At 42.1% G+C, this 18947-nt stretch overlaps 1 protein-coding gene across 3 annotated transcripts in view; it reads left to right on the forward strand.

Moving 5' to 3' along the window:
* The window catches only part of FAM149A (family with sequence similarity 149 member A), a 54804-nt gene that overhangs the window by 6364 nt on the left and 29493 nt on the right, over positions 1 to 18947 (forward strand). Inside the window, exon 1 of one of the 3 annotated variants that reach the window (XM_066380206.1) lies at positions 12705 to 13217. The exons of the other annotated variants lie outside the window; for them this stretch is intronic. Within the exon in view, the coding sequence (XP_066236303.1) occupies positions 13021 to 13217 (197 nt within the window). The 5' untranslated portion in view covers positions 12705 to 13020. Of the gene's footprint in view, positions 1 to 12704; positions 13218 to 18947 lie in introns of those variants that run through there. 3 annotated transcript variants of the gene reach the window in all.

The raw sequence follows: 18947 nt of genomic DNA on the forward strand, positions 1-18947 counted from the left end.
TGCCACTGCCTTGTAGGGCTGCAATAGTTTTTTAAACTTTAAATTATCTTCTTTACTCTGGTATTGTATTTAAGATCGCAAAAACTACATTTGAGGTAATAGTTATATGTTTTGCTGTGTGTATTTAAAGAACATGTTTTGAATCTTCTCTAATTTATTACCTAACACGTATAATATTTGATATGTGCCAGTTTCATAGCTACAATCCTATGATATGAGATTTGAATGTTTTATAGCTCTAAAATTATAATAGCTAATTTAAATTGGAACCGTTTTTAGAACATAGGTTTGAAGTCAGATTGACTTTGATTCAAATCCCACTTTATAATCTTTCTGAGTATGTTAAGAACAAAATACCAATTAAGTATTCACTAAAAAACTTCTCTCTATAGTATCTGAGACATAAACTCTATAATAAATAGCTACTGTGGCTAGTTTGTAATTTTCATTATTTTAACTATATTTTAGTTTATCACTCTCAATCAGGATCTTTTGTACAGAGTATAGATTATTGCTAGAACCTACAGGAAAACTAAATACAATATTTTCCAAATATAGTTGTCAAATGTATTGGTAAAATACCTATTCCATCTAAAACCCAGAGGGAGCTGGACTTTCTGAGTAATCTAGAGAAAGAGCTGGAAATGGATCTGATCAACAAAGAATGGGGAAAACATGGTGGATGAGCCAGGGGCCCCGAGCACACAGTTGAGAGAAGAGTCCATAGATTAGGGAAAGAAAGAAGGGGGTCTGGATGAGTCCTAAAGAAGCTGTGAATGGGGGTAAATACGTAGTTGGAGTTTGGAGGACATTCCAGCAGACTGGAACTGTGAGCAAACACATGGAGGTATAACAGTACGGGTCATATGAGGAATTCAGTAAGTTAAGAGCACAGTGTTTGAAAGGGAAGTAGGAGAAAACTGGAGGGAGCCTTGGAGACCAGACTCTGTTTAGTAAACCCTGGAGAAGTCACTGAATGTTTTAAGGCAGCGAGGTGGCACGAACAGGGCTGAGCTCGGAGGATGACATTGATGCATAAGAGAGTGTAAACGCAGGTGCCATAGTCTCTAGAAAAGGCCTGCGTTGGCCAGACTTTTGTTTTACTTGCTAACAGAGTTAACACTGTTGTAATTGTGTTTCACGACTGACCTGAGCATTGCTCAAATATGTATGATTGTACAAATATGAGGTTTTTAGCATTTAAAATAAGAGCCGGTATTTCCCTGTCTCCTAGACACCTGCAAACTGTAGGGCTGCCTGCATCTCCAGACATTATCGTGAATCCCCGAACAAACTTACAGGGCAGGGGTGTTATTTTCATTCTGTGAAAACATTGACACTCAGAAAGAAAAGGAATTTGTTTAATTTCACATGACTAATATGTAAGAATCAAAGCCAGGCAGTCAGTGCATATCATCCATAATATGTGAAAGCAAGTGTTTGGTTTATTTTTTAACAGATTGTTTAATATGGTAATGAAAATTAAAATCTACCTTTGAGGTAGTAGGTAGTATTTTTTCCTGTAATAAATCTACTCTAAGATATTATACTCTTTTCAATTAAAATACATTTGAAAAATAAAAATCATGTTAATAAGTAACCTAAATGTAACTTCCTCAGAATAATATTTCTATTAATATTGATAAGACCAAAAGTTAAAGCCATTTAGCTTTGTCCATTTTAAAGTATAGATGACAACTGACCTTTGGCATAAAAAACATGGATTCTTATAATAAAGTATTAATTTTGCTAAGTCTAGTTTATTTTATATATATTTCATGTGTATTATAAATTATTTTGTGTGTATTTAATGTCAAGTCAAATATTTTATATATTCTAGTAAGGCAGTAATGAGTAAGTATGTCTTACTAGAAAAAACAATAGACCAGAAGGAATTAGATATGGCCCTTGCAAGGAGAAAGAATATACCAGCATATTAGTTTTTTCTTACTTAGATTTTTCACTTAAAGATGTTGTTAGAAGATGCCTTGTAATTAAATATTGACAACTGTAATCCTTGCCAGGCCTTTATATACAGTGGTACCTTGAGATACGAGGAGAACAACATACCATTTTTTTTTAAGATACGAGCTACGACTTGGTCTGTATTTTTGTTTGAGATCCGAGAGAAATTCCGAGATACGAGTCATGACTGGGGAAGCTGCTGCTAGTTGACACATTGGCGCTGGGTCCAGTATTGGCAGCACAACACCAGCATCTCATTCTTTCTCACATGTTACCTACAGAATCAATTCGAATCTCGTGTACTGTACTTGTTCTGGCATCATTTTTGCATTTTTTACTAACTTTTTTTGTGTGCTATCATGGGGCCAAAGAAAGTGAGTGTAAAGGACAGTGGTGAGAAGAAGAAGAGAATGATGTTGATAGAAGTAAAGCAAGAAGTAATAGAAAAACATGAGCGTGGTGTACGAGTGATTGAACTGGCAAGGCTGTATGACCGTAATATATCTACAATTTGTACCATCCTTAAACAAAAAGATGCCATCAAAAGTGCAAATCCAGTGAAAGGAACTACAGTTCTGTCCCAATTAAGGACAAATATCCATGAAGAAATGGAGAAGCTTCTGCTGGTGTGGGTGAGAGAGAAAGAGCTGGCAGGAGATACAAGTGACAGCAACTTGAAGAAGAAAGAACCATCAACCTCAAAAGAGGCAGCAGAAGATACATTTAAGGCAAGTCATGGCTTGTTTGAAAATTTCAAGAAGAGATCTGGCATCCACTCAATGGTGAGGCATGGTGAAGCTGCAAGCGCTGACGTTAAGGCAGCTGAGGAGTACATCGCAAGGTTTTGTTTTTTTTCTCTGAAGTTGGAAACGGGGAGGCAGTCAGACAGACTCCCACATGCGCCCAACCGGGATCCTCCCGGCATGCCCACCAGGGGGCAATGCTCTGCCCATCTGGGGCATTGCTCTGTTGCAACCAGAGCCATTCTAGTGCCTGAGGCAGAGGCCATAGAGCCATCCTCAGCATCCGGGCCAACTTTGCGCCAATGGAGCCTTGGCTGCGGGAGGGGAAGAGAGAGACAGAGAGGAAGGAGAGGGGGAGGGGTGAAGAAGCAGATGGGCTCTTCTCCTGTGTGCTCTGGCTGGGAATCCTGCACAACAGGCCGACACTCTCCCACTGAGCTAACCAGCCAGGGCCACATCGCAAGTTTTGCTACGCTTATCACAAAGGAAGGCTACATCAGCCAACAAGTGTTCAACTGTGATGAAACAGAATTGTTTTGGAAAAAAATGCCCTGGAGGACTTTCATCACCACAGAGGAGAAGAAGCTGCCTGGCCATAAACCCATGAAGATCGTCTGACTCCTGCATTGTGTGCAAATGCTAGCGGTGACTGTACAGTAAAGCCACTACTAGTGTATCATTCTGAAAATTCTCGAGCCTTTAAGACTCACAAGATTCTTTTTTTTTTTTTTTTTTAGATTTTTTTTTTTTTCTGAAGCTGGAAACGGGGAGAGACAGTCAGACAGACTCCCGCATGCGCCCGACTGGTATCCACCTGGCACGCCCACCAGGGGCGACACTCTGCCCACCAGGGGGCGACGCTCCACCCCTCCGGGGTGTCGCTCCGCCGTGACCAGAGCCACTCCTGCACCTGGGGCAGAGGCCAAGGAGCCATCCCCAGCGCCTGGGCCATCCCCGCTCCAATGGAACCCCGGCTGCGGGAGGGGAAGAGAGAGACAGAGAGGAAGGGGGGGATGGAGAAGCAAATGGGCGCCTCTCCCATGTGCCCCGGCCAGGAATCGAACCCAGATCCCCCGCACGCCAGGCCGATGCTCTACCGCTGAGCCAACTGGCCAGGGCCAACTCACAAGATTCTTAAAGAAAAACTGCAGGTTATGTGGTACGCCAATTCTAGGGCATGAGTTATGCGACAGTTTTTTATTGAATGGGTAAATCTTATCTTTGGTCCTGCAGTGAAGAAATAGCTTCAAGAAAATAAACTCCCAATGAAAGCATTACTTATTCTTGAAAATGCTCCAGCCCAACCACCTGGTCTTGAAGATGACATTCTCAATGGGTTCAAATTTGTGAAAGTCCTCTACCTCCCACCCAACACGACTTTAATCTTGCAACCTATGGATCAGCAGATCATGTCCAACTTTAAAAAGCTTTATACGAAGCACTTGTTCCACCGCTGCTTTGAGGTGACTGAGAATACAAATAAAACCCTTTGAGAGTTTTGGAAAGATCACTACAACATCGTGATATGTTTCCGCATTATTGACTTGGCATGGCAAGAGGTTACAAGAAGAACCTTGAACTCGGCATGGAAAAAGCTATGGCCTGATGTTGTTGCAGACAGGGACTTTGAAGGAGTCGAACCAGAGACTGAGACCGAGGTAGAAGCATTGGAGGAGATTGTGTCCCTCAGAAAGTTGATGGGTCTGGAGATGGATGAGGGTGACGTAAACGAGCTCGTTGAGGAACATGAGGAGGAACTCTCAACTGAGGAGTTGAAAGAGCTACAGATGATGCAATTTACAGAGCTTCTGCAAGAGATTAGTAGTGAGGAGGAGGTAGAGTCGGAGGAAGTGATTTCTACAAGTGAAATTAAAGACATGCTGGCAATGTGGGAGAAGCTTTCAAGTTTTATTGAAAAGAAACACCCAGAAAAAGTTTCAACTGGTATTGCTTCAGCACGTTTTAATGACACTTGTTTATCACATTTCCGTAACATTTTAAATGGCATGCAAAAGCAAACCTCTTTGAATAGATTTTTATTCAAAAGTCCTGCAAGTGAAACTGCTGAAAGTGAAGCCAAAAAGGCAGAAATAGGTGATAATTAAATGAAAAATACATAATGTTAAGCTTAGATTATGTTTAAAGTTAAGAAAGTGCATTTTTTTTACAATTAAGTTTTTGTGGTTTTATTTTAAATAAAGAAAGTGCAGTTTTAGTTTTGTTTAAAGAAAATGCAGTTTTAGTTTACATTTAGTGTTAAGAAAGTGCAGTTTTAGTTTACGTGTCTACAGTGCCTGCATCCCTTCCTCCCTCCCTCCTCCTCCACCATTCACCTCCATTAGCCGCACTCGTCTGTCTCCAAGGTAAGAATACAGTACTAAATAACACTTTTTCTTTTATTTCATATATTTTGTTATGCATTGGTAAAGTATACATGTGTGTTTCTTAATTAAAAACATGTCTTTTTTTATAATTTAGGATGGTTGGGGATGTTTCACAGGGCTGGAACAGATTAAATCTATTTCAGTTATTTTAAATGGGAGAAATTTGTTTGATATACAAGTTGTCTGAGCTCGGTTACAGAACGAATTAAACTCGTATCTCAAGGTACCACTGTATATGTTCATCCAATAAGTATGTTTCTTTCACATAATACTTTAATAAATCTCTCTTGCTTGTTGATTTCTAACATGAATGAGATGATTTTGATGATCAAAAAAAAATTTGAAATACTTGTTTTAAAGATTTATTAAAATGACAGTTTTAAAATTGATCACTAACTTCAGTTCCTTACTAGATTTCTAAGAATAATGTAATAGCAAACGTGTGACAATCACTTTTCTTTTGTTATGAAACCACCTTTTTATGCAATGCAGTGACAGTAGCTGGGTTTGCTCAACGTAAGTCCTACTTTTAAAACTTGTGGTCTGGACTAGTTAGCTAAAATGATAAAACACTTTGAGTTGAGTGTCTTGTGTGTATGCACACGCTGTTTCAAACACACTTCTAATCCATGTACTTGCCGCTGTTGGAAACTTCTGTTTTTGTCCTTTTAGGCTGACCATGAAGCAGGATACAACCAACTCTGTTTTCACCAGAGAGCATTAGTGAACCATTCCTGCATTACGAGCACTAGGAGAGGGAAAAGGCGTATTTTAGTAAAGCTTTCCTTGGGAGATGAATGGTGATTTTTACAACATTGTGCAATATTTCACTACAAAACTTTTCCTAGTTCTATTTCCAGCAATGCCAACCTAGACAGTTTTGAGACCAAGCACTACCTGAGTATAACTAGAAAAGCTAGACAGTAAACAGAAACCACACAGGAGTTAGGATGAATTGGAAATAGACCCGTCGAACACAGACTGAACCAGATAAAAATCTCCCTATTTCTTGATTGGATTAGGGTGATTTGGATGGCTGGAACCCTCAGCCCAGTCTGCTACAGAGGCAAATATAATCCCCTCAGAATGTAAGCTGTAAGCAACAGCTTTATATTGTTTATTAAAAACACACAGTTTAATGTGAGAATACAGAAATGTTGAATATAAATGTATGGATGTAGTGTTTGTACATGCAAATTCTAATGCAAAGAAAGCTGGTATAACTTTTATATCAGAGGTGGTAGACTTTAAGCCATAAAATGAAACTGAAACTTATAATAATGCTTGCTGCAAAACAGGATTTTGCACCTGCACTGATCTAAACAGGATTTTGCACCTGCACTGGAATGAATTTCCACTAAATCTTAAAATTTGCAAAAAACCATACTTTAAAATCCATCTAGCATGATTTTCAAAATGTCAAAAAAATGTGAAAGATTGACATCTAGTGGCTTTCTGGCAGTATTGCATAAAATATGTTAATCCAAAAAGAGGAACATAGTTGTATTTTGCTTTATATAGGCTGTTCTTTCTTTCTTTCTTTCTTTCTTTCTTTCTTTCTTTCTTTCTTTCTTTCTTTCTTTCTTTCTTTCTTTTTGCCTTTAAAAAAACCACTGTAATGTTTTCTCTTTATTTGGCTTCTGTTTGTAAATAATTGCCCCCCAAATTATCTTGCATGCATGAAATAATGCGCCGAGATGTTTAGAATTCATCGGGAGAAAGATGCTATATAAATCAAATCAGCCATTACTATCAGAGGCAACAGTGTTCATCCTCAGACTGGAGGCTGTTCCTTCTTGAGACATTGCCCTTCAACCACCCCAGGGGACCATACCCAGTCACTGTCACCGGGAGCGTAAAGCATAATCTCTGCTCTGAAGGACCTCGCTGTGGAGACAAGAAAACCTTTAATCATAAAATATAAAGCAAACAAGAATTCATGTATGGATGCCAAAAGTGTTCTGAGTTGGAATATGATATTCTGGAGACATGAGCAGACTGGGAAAAGCTTCAGGGAAGAAAAAGCAAAAGCTATGATGTAAAAACTGTTGGAGAGACCATCAATGTCCCCTTTATCAGCCAAGGTGCACGGTGGCAGGTGTCTCTGTCCACTATGAGCAGAAGTTTACTAGATTGATGTATAAATTGGGAAGGGTGGATATTGTTAATTTTTTTTTCTTAATTTTATTTTTTAATTACAGTTGACATGCAGTATTATTTTATATTAGTTTCAGCTGTATAGCATAGTGGTCAGACAATCATATAATTTACAAAATGATACCTTGATAATTCAAGTACCCAAGTGGCACCCTACATAATTATTATAGTATTACTGACTGTATTTCCTGAGCTGGACTTTACATCCCTGTAACTATTTTGTAATTACCAATTCCTACTTCTTAATCCTTTCACCTTTTTTGACCCCACCCTCAAAACCTTCTTTCTTCCTTCTGGTAACCATCAATTTGTTCTCTGTATTTGATACTTTCTATTTTGTTTGTTTGTTTATTTTGTTCTTCAGATTCCATACACCAGTGAAATCATGGTATTAGCTTTCCATGACTGAATTCTTTCACTTAGCATAATACCCTCTAAGTCCATCCGTGTTGTTGCAATGGTAAAATTTAATTCTATTTTTTTGTCTAAGTAGTATTCCATTGTATATATGTATCACTTTTTTTACCCAGTCATCTATTAATGGACACTTGAGTTGTTTCCATATCTTGGCTACCATAAATATGCTGCAGCGGACATATGAATGTTCTCAGAAAAAAATTCTCACAAAGGAAATTTACATCATTATTTATAAGCTATAACTACTAAAATTTTTTGTAATTATTTAAAACTAACATCCTTATATGTTTTGCCACTTAGGTAATATTTTTTTCATTTTCATGTTAAATCATATATTAACTATATTTTTTATAATTGTGTATAAGCTGTGAACTTCATAGTTTGCCTAGAACTTTCTAACATCATTATACTATTCAAATTCAAATAATAAAACATAATATTGTTTATTGGTCTTTTTGGAAAGTAGTTACTAATAAAATACATTTAAGTGTGTAGAGGAGTTTAACATATTTTTATAAGGACAGAGAGAGAGTCAGAGAGAGGGATAGACAGGGACAGACAGACAGGAACAGAGAGAGATGAGAAGCACTAATCATCAGTTTTTCACTGCGAGACCTTAGTTGTTCATTGATTGCTTTCTTATATGTGCCTCAGCAGACCGAGTAACCCTTGCTCGAGCCAGCGACCTTGGGTCCAAGCTGGTGAGCTTTTGCTCAAACCAGATAAGCCGCGCTCAAGCTGGTGACCTCGGGGTCTCGAACCTGGGTCCTCTGCATCCTAGTCTGATGCTCTATCCACTGTGCCACCGCCTGGTCTGAGGAGTTTAACATATTTTTAAATAAACTTTTGAACTTTAGGACAGTTTTAAATTTACCAAATAGCTGCTTCCTATTATCAACACCTCATATTATTATGGTACATTTGTCACAATTAATAAATTAATAAGAACAATGCATTGTTCTTAAACTCTATATTTCATCTTACTTTCACCATTGTATTACCCAGGGTTCTCATGAGAACCAGAATGGCTAGGATGCATTTACATCCATGTCTGCAGCAACATCTTTATACCTATTTATAGATTCATATAGAGAGAGATGTATTTATAGATACATATAGAGAGAGGTGGAGAGATAAAAAGATTTATTTTCAAGAATTAGCTCACATGATTATGGAGGCCTGGTAAGCCTAAGATTTGCAGTAATTTAAAATATTTCATACTCTTTTTATGCTGATTACATGTTGAAACAATAACATTTTAGATATATTGGATTAAATAAACTACATTTCTGTCCCAGAAAGAAAACTCAGTGTGGCTTATGACTAATGGAGTAAACTCCGATAAAATTCAAAGAGAAGCACAAACTGTATGTAGGAGAACTTTATGTTGGTGGAGTTGGCGGAGGCACGACCAGCTTGAACTAGTAGGACTCAGACTTTCGTTCCCTCCTGAACTTCTCAGGAAGGCAGCAGCTGAGAGCATCCTCAGTTGCGAACCTGGACCATTTCATATTCATGAGGATGACTCAGAGGGCAGGAGCAAAAGCCCAGTAGGCCGAGCTAAGATCTGGGAAGAAGCTGAAGAGCAGAAGTGGGTCCTAACCAAGCAACTTGAGCCTGCTTGGATTTCAAACAGCCGCAGACGGATGACGGCTGTATCCCCGAGTGTCTGTTGTGGTTACCCTGTCTCTGTGTCACCATTGATTTAGGCTTATGGGAGGCTGTTGGCTTGTCCATTTAGTTCACAGGCCTTCACGTCCTTGAGGAAGGGCCTCAAGGAGGAGCCTCTGCATTCTCACTTGAACACAATGGAGATGATGGACTTTTAGGTGGATTATGGCAGAGTGGAGATGTCTGCACATCCTTTGACAGTCTTCTTATTGAGAGCTGGGCTCTATCTTCCAACCCTTTGAATCTGTGACTGCTTGACAGTGAAGTGCATTGGAAGTGACCCTGCATCTTACAGCGCTGGCAGTGTCTGCTTTGGTTTGGAGGCCTGAGCTTCCATGTAGGAATTATGACTGCTCTGCAGCGGGGAGTCCTTGGGGAGGTCTCGAGACTACCTGGGAGAAGGGCTCACCTGTGTCCAGCCTTCCAGCCGTTCCCCCGCCCCAAAGTGCTAGATACCCAGCTTCCCCCATGTATAAGATGCACCCTTTTCCGAAAAAGTTGGGGTCTAAACACTGGGTGCGTCTTATACAGTGGTTGTAAATTTTTTTACTTGCATTTTCTGCCTTTTCTCACTCGTTGTCTTTGTGCTCATTGCTTCACACTTGTTACCGGTATATAATAGTGGGTTATGTTTTACCACGTTCTGCCCAGAAATGGCTCAGGAAAGATTTTTGTACAGTGCTGAATTCAAGTTAAAAGTGATCCACTGTGCAAAAGTGACTGGAAATTGTGCTGCTGAACATAAATTTAGTCCTCCTCCAACTGAGAAATCAATCCGAGACTGGCTACGGGAAGAAACCCTACTGAAAACTCCATGGCAGAAGAAGGCCATGAGAGGCAAGTCAGCAAAATGGCCTGATTTAGAGAGAGAATTGAAGATATGGATTGAAGAGCAAAGGGCAATTAGAATTCTTGTGTCCACAAAGATGGTTCAGCGTGAGGCAAGAAGAATTGCTGATGAAAACCACAAAGAAGATTGCTGCAGAGCAAAAAACAAAACTTGCCATCATACCTGGAGGCTTGACATCCCAGCTCCAATCACTTGATGTCAGTATTAACAAACCCTTCAAAGCTGCCATGAGAGATGAATGGAACCAATGGGTGAAGTCTTCTGAGGGCAATTTGACACCAGCAGGAAGAGTGAAGAAACCAACTATAGAAGTTTGTACCTGGGTGAAAATATCCTGGGATAATATCAAGATTTAGATAGTTGTCAAGTCATTTAAGAAGTGTGGCATTTCAAATGCCATAGATGGAACTGAGGATGAGGCAATATATGAAGATAGTGATTCATCATCAGACACAGAAGAGGACAAGCTAATGGATGGGAGTTATGACCGTGATGAGGAGTTGTATGAATTTTATAATGAATAAAACTTGAGTTCAATAACTTTATGTAATACATTTTTTTTTCAAATTTTGGGCCAATTTTTCAAATTGGATAATAATACCTGCCAGGTATGGGTGTTAAACAAAATTAAGGTGCATCTTATACATGGAGCATCTTATACATGGAGCATCTTATACATGGGGAAATATGATACATGATAGGTTAAGTCTTACTGGACTCTCCAGACCAGCCCAGTGGCCAGCTGAACACCACTGAGTAATCCCAGTCAATGCCACATGGAGCAGAAGAATCACCAGCCAAGTCTTAATGAAATTTGTGGATTGTGAGCATAACAAGATAAGTTGTTTTAACCTACTACATTTTAGGGTTGTTGGGTGGTTTGTTATGCAGTAATAGATACTGAGAGTGAAAGAGAGAGAGAGAGAGAGAGAGAGAGAGAGAGAGAGAAGAAGAAGAAGAAGAAGAAGAAGAAGAAGAAGAAGAAGAAGGGAGATGAGAAGCATCAACTCATAGTTGCTGCACCTTAATTGTTCATTGATTGCCTTCTCATAAGTGCCTTGATGGGCGGGAACAGAGGCATCTTCAGCAGAGCCAGTGACCCCTTGCTCAAGCCAGTGACCTTTGGCCTCAAGCCAGCAACTATGGGTCATGTCTATGATCCCATGCTCAATTAATTGACCACACTCTCAAGCTGGTGGACCTGTGCTCAAGCCAGATGAGCCCGCACTCAAACTGGCAACCTCGGGGTTTTGAACCTGGTCCTTAGGTACTCTATCTACTGTGTTACCGCCTGAGCAGGCTGTCTTCAGTATTTTTTATAAAAAAAATAGGATAATAATACCTGCCAGGTATGGGTGTTAAACAGTTGAACAAAATAAACAAAATAGCAGATGTATAAAGCAGCTACCGTACGCTTGGATCATAATGTTCTTTTCTTTCTTTGTGTCATATGTCCTTTTACTTACAAATGTGTTTACTTCATACACCACTCTTTTCCCTGATACATATGCACACACCTTGCATGTATACTCATATATACGTATCAGGCTTTAAAATCTCATTAATTTTAGAATTTAGAACCATTTGCTGATTATCTGTAAACACGGTGAAGCTCCTCGTGTCCTTACAGAAGTGGATGATGTGTTTTCGGTTGTGGTTTCTTCTCATTGTCACAGGGTTGACCCTTAAAAGATTGCAAATAAATAAGACTTTTCACTACGGAATGGAACAGGCAGGTTGGCCTCTAGGTTGTGGGGTACTGAGCAGGAGGACTCGGAGCGCCTCTTTGAAGCCGTTCAGACTTAGAAGGTCTCAGATCTCAAAGGGAGAGGGCCGTGCTGGGCAGGTGGAAAGTGCACCAGCCTTCACTTTATTGGCCATCATCATTACAGCTCTTTCCATGGGGGGGAAGTGTCCCCTCTTTTACACTGGGCTTTACGAGTGTTATCTTACCTCAGCTAACTCTCTACCTTTTCTTTTAGTTATGAAAATAGTGGCCTGGTAATTTTGCTGTTTCATAACTTAAGAGTCCAGTAACGCTGATCCTGGTATAATTGTATGACTCCAAGTTTGAAACTTATAATTAGACCAAAACACAGGTATGCTCTCTGTTTGGTGAACAAGTTGTTGGACTATATGAGAAAACGCATCTATTTGCAGATGGAGAGGCAAGATACGAAAGAAAACAAATCTTTGGTGCATAATTAGATCTAGAGTTCCTGGTAATCAGAATAGCATCTTGCGCGTACCAGAAATTCTGTTTAAAAGAACTAAGAACAGCAAACACCTTCGTGACAGACCCACTAACACAGCCCCCGGGGAAGGGGTGGGTAGGCCAGGCCTGTGCTCACCGGAGGCCGGGAGAGGGCGGTGGGGCCGGTGCCAAGAGGCTGAGTGGCCTTCTGCCAAACCCAGGTTACTGTATTATGGAATCCGGCCTCCGGCAGCGGGAAGGTGGAACCGCGTGCTTTTCCGGAGGTCAGGGTCCTGGGAAAGTGGGAGGTGGACCGCGGGCAGGAAGCCGGCGGATGGGGGCGGGGAGCGCGGCCAGGCTTTGCAAGAAGGGGCGCTGGGGACCTGCCGTCTGGCCCCGCTGGACCTCCGCGGAGCGCGCCTCCCGGGGAAGGAGGAGGAGGGCAGGGCGTGCGCGGAGGGGACGGAGGCGTCGCCCGGCCGCACAGGGATCTGGCCCTTGCGGGGCCGCAGGATCCGGAGGGGAAAGCAGCCGCGCGCGCCCAGTGAGCAGCCTCGCCCATCGGCCACGCAGAACCGGCCCAGAGCGCCCCTGGCCGCGCCGCTAGAGGCTCGCGGTGCCCGGACGCGACTCGGCGGCATGTGCGGGGTTAGCGGGGCCAGGGGCGCGGCGCTGGTCGGGCGGGGAGCCGAGGCCCCGGGGGCGCGGGGGCGCGCGGCCGCCTGGCGTCTGCAGGGGACCCGCGCCGGGTGTCAGCGCCCAGGGGCGCCCAGGCCTGGAGGCGCGGGGCCCGGCCTGGGGGACGCGAGCGCAGGCCTGGGGCTGATTGTGATTGGGTAAGTCCTGATCTGGGAAGGGAAGTGGGTGAACCCTCTGTCGTGTCATGTGTTTGTGCCATGTGCGTAATTTTTTTTTCCTGCCTGCAAAGCTGGAATCCATCTGGTCTGTTTCCTTGCATCCGTTCATGAAATCTCTCGTGCTGACATCATCCGGCCACCCAAGTGAGGTTGCTCACTGGTTCTGAGAAGCACTGGTGACATCTGAGATGACTTCTGGGTCAGTCCCCATGTTACTTCTAGGATGTTCTTGTGTTAAGTCAGGACAGCGTGAACATTTAGAAGAGGGGAGGCTTCGTGATGACCATTTTATGCTGAAAATCATCCTGCATTTCAGCTGATTCAGAATACAGTGTTCATGTCAGACAACCCTTTTCAGCAGAAATACAAAACTGAAATTTGCATTACTGTTGAAGACTTGAATTTCTACAGGCAGAGCTTTGTGGGCTATTAAGCAACAGCTTTTCAAAGTCAAGGTAGATGATGGAGTCACTTCTTTGACAATAGAATGTAAGGACTCCGGGAGATGGGACTCAGTCTCGACTTTGATGCACCAACAAATTCAGACAATATGGTTCAGTTGTTGCACTTCTGTCTCCAAATGAAGAGCCTTAAAGGCTCCCACTGAGCTGAATTTTCTGACCTCTAAAATATAGGGAACTGGTACATAATTGCTATGTCTACTTGTGTTATATATGTAATAAAAGCTTAACATTCCAGCATACTCAAGTTTGAAAATACTTAGTGTTGGCGGCAGCAAGAATGAAAGTGGCACCAGCTGTAATACAGGTGGGGTCGGACCAGACCCTGGTTCACCAGCCTCCTCCGGACTGGAGCTCTGGCTAGGAAAGAATTCAGTCAAGACTCAAATTATGAGAAAGGATTTTTTTTTTTTTTTAATTTTTAAAATTTATTTACTGGGGTTTTTTTGTTTGTTTTTGTTTTTGTTTTTGAGAGAAAGGAAGGGGGAGAGAGAGAGAGAAACATTGAATCCACGCATTGAATTCCACCTATCCACGCATTCATTGGTTGACTCTTGTATGTGCCCTGACTGGGGATCAAACCCACGGCCTTGGCGTATCTGTATGATGCTGCAACCAAGTCACAGAGGTGGAAGAAATGAGCTTTAGGAAACGTTACAGAGGCAACAGAAGGGCCCTGGGAGTTTAAGAGGAAAAGGGAGGTAAAGAAGAGGAGAGGGAGGGGCAAGATCAGGAGCAGGAGAGGCGCTGGGTCCTCCCTCCTCAGGGCCGGTAAGGGTGAGCGTGTGATGGGAGGTGCCAGTAAATATTGGAGGGTCTAATAAATACTCATCAGCTCTCCAGGTGCATCTTTGCAGGGGCATGCTCTTCACCGAGTGGTCAGAGCCAGAGGTTTATCAGTAATGCAGCTGGTTCTGAGGTCAGATTTGGCCTTGCTTGTGTGGTTTTGCTGCTTTTCTGGGCCTGGAGCTGAAATACAGTTGAGGCCTAGATATATTGGATGTAGGTCAGAACTTCAGTGTCCTAGGGGCTTCATGCTTAAGGGGCCTAACTTGCACGACCACTTATATGCTGGGGGGGAAAGATCACCTTGTAGGCGAGGTCCCTGTTTTCCCAGTTTTGCCTGTTGCTAGGCACCTGAGGCTCTGTCCTGGTGACCTCCTGTATCTGGCTGTACTGCTAGCAGCTGTGGCCCCATGCAGGTTCCCATTGAATTCAGACAGACGGTAAAGAAACAGGGGAGCCAAAAGATGGTGGGTTGTTCCTTTATTGAAGTCTTGTACTGGGCAACAAGCAAACACACAGGGAAAACACTTCCCTCTCACTCAGGGCTCCCAAAGCCCTGACTCATTCTCCGGTTCCACAACCAGGAGAATCTTCTCCGGTTCCTCCTGGAATCAAAGGTCCCCACCAGTCTCAGCTCAGCGGAGCTCCCAAAGCCCCTCAGCTCTGGTTCCCCATCCGCACCCCTTCTCCCTTCTCTGCCAACATGGCTTCTCCTTCAGCACTCTGCTTTCTCTCTGCTCTCACTCTGCAAACACAGCTTCCCTCTGCTTTTCCTTCTTCTCTCTCTCTTTCCCTGCCAACATGGCTTCTTTCTGCCTCTTCTCCTTCTTCTCTTCTTTTCAAAACTTTCTGGCTCAGAAACTTCTCCTCCAGCAAACATTAGCAAGACAATGGCCCTTCCCAAGCAAGAAGGTAATTTGCAATTTCACAGACCACAAATACCTGCCTGGTCCTGCCAGGTCTCCAATGCAAACTATAAGCCAGCAAACATAAAAATCATATTTTACAAACTTATTTGATCCACACTGGCCCATCACCCTTGCTCTGCTCATGTCTGTCTGACTGCCTACCACACTGGGGCACGTCTGTAAGTTGTTGACATTTTCTTAGAGTGTATGGAGTACACTCTAAGAGTGTAAGAGTTGATGGTTTACAGCAGCGGTACCCAAACCCCGGGCCGCGGCCCGGTACCGGTCCGTGGGCCATTTGGTACCGGTCCACAGAGAAAGAATAAATAACTTACATTATTTCCGTTTAATTTATATTTAAGTCTGAACGATGTTTTATTTAAAAAAAAAAAAAAAAATGACCGGATTCCCTCTGTTTCATCCGTCTAAGACTCACTCTTGATGCTTGTCTCTGTCACGTGATACATTTATCCGACCCACCCTCAAGGCCGGTTCGTGAAAATATTTTCTGACATTAAACTGGTCCATGGCCCAAAAAAGATTGGGGACCACTGGTTTACAGGGAATTAAATAGGTAGAAAAACCAAAGAATCAAAACAAGACATACAAAGAAAAAGAAAAGTAAACTTTTACAGTTCCTGTTTTTAGTTCATGATGTCAATGACTTGTGGTCCCTGGAAAGACATGCAGGTTAGATGGCTGGGTCCTGGGACCCCCTCCCTGCCTGTCAGCTCTGTGACCTTGGACAGTCATTGAGTGGATGAGCTCAAGTTCCTCTTCAGAATTCTTCTGAATTCTCTGGTAAGATGCATGTCATCACACTGAACTCTGAAGTACAAGAAGTTCCACAGAAGTTCAGGAACTTTGAAGAAGGAGGGAAGAGCAGAGGAGAAACGGTGTGGAAGCAAGATGTAGTTTCAAGGAACCCGTTTTACCGTCACCCCCACCCCCAGCCCACCCCAGCACCCCTGCATCTTGGGGACTGCCTGTCCTCACTACCTTTGAAGTGAGAAGGAGTGCTCCTTTTGGCAAGGGTGGTGTAATGTGAAGAGAGAAACCAGTTCTTCCATGTTGTAAATAATTTTCTTCTTAGTTTGAAACTCCTCCTACCGCCCACCTTCAGAAAAAGGGGGAATTTTGTGGAAGAAATTATTGTTGGAAACCAACCAACCAAACAGGTCTGCATTTTCCAGTTGCACAAATGACAAGGGGGTGCTAGAAGCAAGAGAATTGAAACAGACACAGCAGGGACTCCGTTCAGTGGTAATCTCCATTTTCAGAGATATCTGTGACTGTAAGAGCTGTGAATTTTCTTTTGTTACAAAGGACAAAAGATTCTCCAGAAGTGCCTTGAATTTGGAGAATATTTTCAGATCTGGTCACAGTGTAAAGTTTTGAATTGAGCATGAACAGTCAGAGTAATTATTGAGCAAAAACACGTTCTTTAGAATCACTCACTGACTTAATCTCTATTGATTCTTTCAACCAACAGAACGCCTCTGTGGGACAGGCATTGATTAGGTGCTATAGACAGAAAACTGAGAGAGTGTCAAGATCACCACAATAAAAAGCTAAGCATGAAAAGAGAGCTGTAAGCAACCCAAGTGGCCATCCCCCGACGAGTGGATAAAGAAGGGAATACTACTCGCCCCCAAACAGAGTGAAATCTTACATTTACAACAACATGGATGGCCCCACTGGGTATTGTGCCAAGTGAAATAAGTCAGACAGAGAAAGACAAATACCATATGATTTCACTTACATGTGAAATCTAAAGAGCAAAACAAACAAACAACAACAACAAAAAACCGGGCTCACAGATGCAGAGCACAAACCCAGGTTTGTTAGATGAGAGTTAGGTTTGGGGGCTGGGAGAAAAATGTGAAGGGACTAAGGAGTACAAATTCACGGATGTAAAGTACAGCATAGGAAGTAGAATCAATAGTACTGTAATAACTAGGTGTGGTGCTAGGGTGGGTCCGACTAGACTTAGCGGGGGGGGGGGGTCACTTTGGGATTGCTTCCTAAGGTATATAAATGTCTAACCACTGTGCTACACCTGAAACTAAGATAATATTTAATGTCAACTGTAATTGAAAAAATAAAAAGAACTTTTAAAGAAATAAAATGAAACAAAAAGAGAAATGTATAGCAAGAAATGCTACGAGAGGGGCCAGTTAACAAGAGCACAGTTTTCCGTAGGGTAGCATTTGCTAGCAATAAATGTGAGCGAGATCAACGTGATGTATCTAGCGCAGTGATTTTCAACCTTTTTCATCTGATGGCGCACATAAACTGATTACTAAAATTCTGCGGCACAGCAAAAAATACATTTTTGTAGATCTGACAAAGTAATAGGTATAATCTTGATTCATGTCCACCAACAGCTATTGTGGTGTTGGCTGTTACCACTTTTTTAATTTGGCAATCTAAGGAAAAAGAGGTCAGCGTACCTAACTAGTCAGGTATTTCGTGTTTAAAATTCTTGCAGATACTCTGGTTGGAAATCACTGATCTAGTACATCATGTCTAGCACTGATTGTGTAGACACTTCATACACTTTATCTACTTTCAGTCTCACCAAAATTGTACAAAACAGGGGGCGGTACAGTCACCGTTTTACAGAGGTGGGTACGGAGACCAGGAGAGGAGAAACCACTTGCTCCAAGGGCACAGCCCTGTCTGTGGCAGAGCAAGATTCCAGTCCATCCTTCTTATGGAGATATTATAAAGGAACAATATTTTATTTGATTCACTACCTTGAGATTTCAAATGGTTTTTTAATAATAGCCAAGTAACCATACATACCAGTATATATATTTTAATGTTCAAAGCAGATGTTTGATGTAATTTTTAGTTGAGTGCTTCCTTTATGTCTTAAGTATTTTTGTGTTTTTTGGAAGAGTTATTGAGTCATGTGTCAATGATAAATAATTGATAGTTTTAAAACAGCTAAACAGGGCTAAGGGTAAAACAGTTTATTAGCATGACCGCTTGCCTTATACATTTGTTCCTCTGGGACCCATTCTTTAACGCCTTTATCCTCAGAATTGCTTAGTGGTGCTTAAACGTACAAGCCAGAAGGAGAGGGAAAAGTCATATCATTGTATTCTGTCTTGTGCAAGACGTATTTGGAAGGTGCAGGATCTTGTTGACCTCTGTTTATAGTAATTAATTTGTTTTTAAAATTCACTTTGTTGAAGAGTACCTATGAGTACATAACTAAAGGCAGAATTTGTTCTTATATTAATATATTTTTTTGGTATTTTTTCAAAGTTAGAAGCAGGGAGGCAGTCAGACAGACTCCTGCATGCAACCAACTGGGATCCACCCAGAATGCCCACTAGGAGACGATGCCCTGCCCATCTGGGGCGCTGCTCTGTTGTGGCTGGAGTCATTCTAGTGCCTGAGGCAGAGGCCATGGAGCCATCCTCAGTGCCCGGGCCAACTTTGCTCCAATGGAGCCTTGGTTGCAGGAGGGAAAGAGAGAGACAGAGAGAAAGGAGAGGGGGAAGGGTGGAGAAGCAGATGGGCACTTCTCCTGTGTGTCCTGG

The sequence above is a fragment of the Saccopteryx leptura genome, chromosome 4, assembly GCF_036850995.1.
Source record: "Saccopteryx leptura isolate mSacLep1 chromosome 4, mSacLep1_pri_phased_curated, whole genome shotgun sequence".
NCBI lineage: Eukaryota > Metazoa > Chordata > Mammalia > Chiroptera > Emballonuridae > Saccopteryx > Saccopteryx leptura.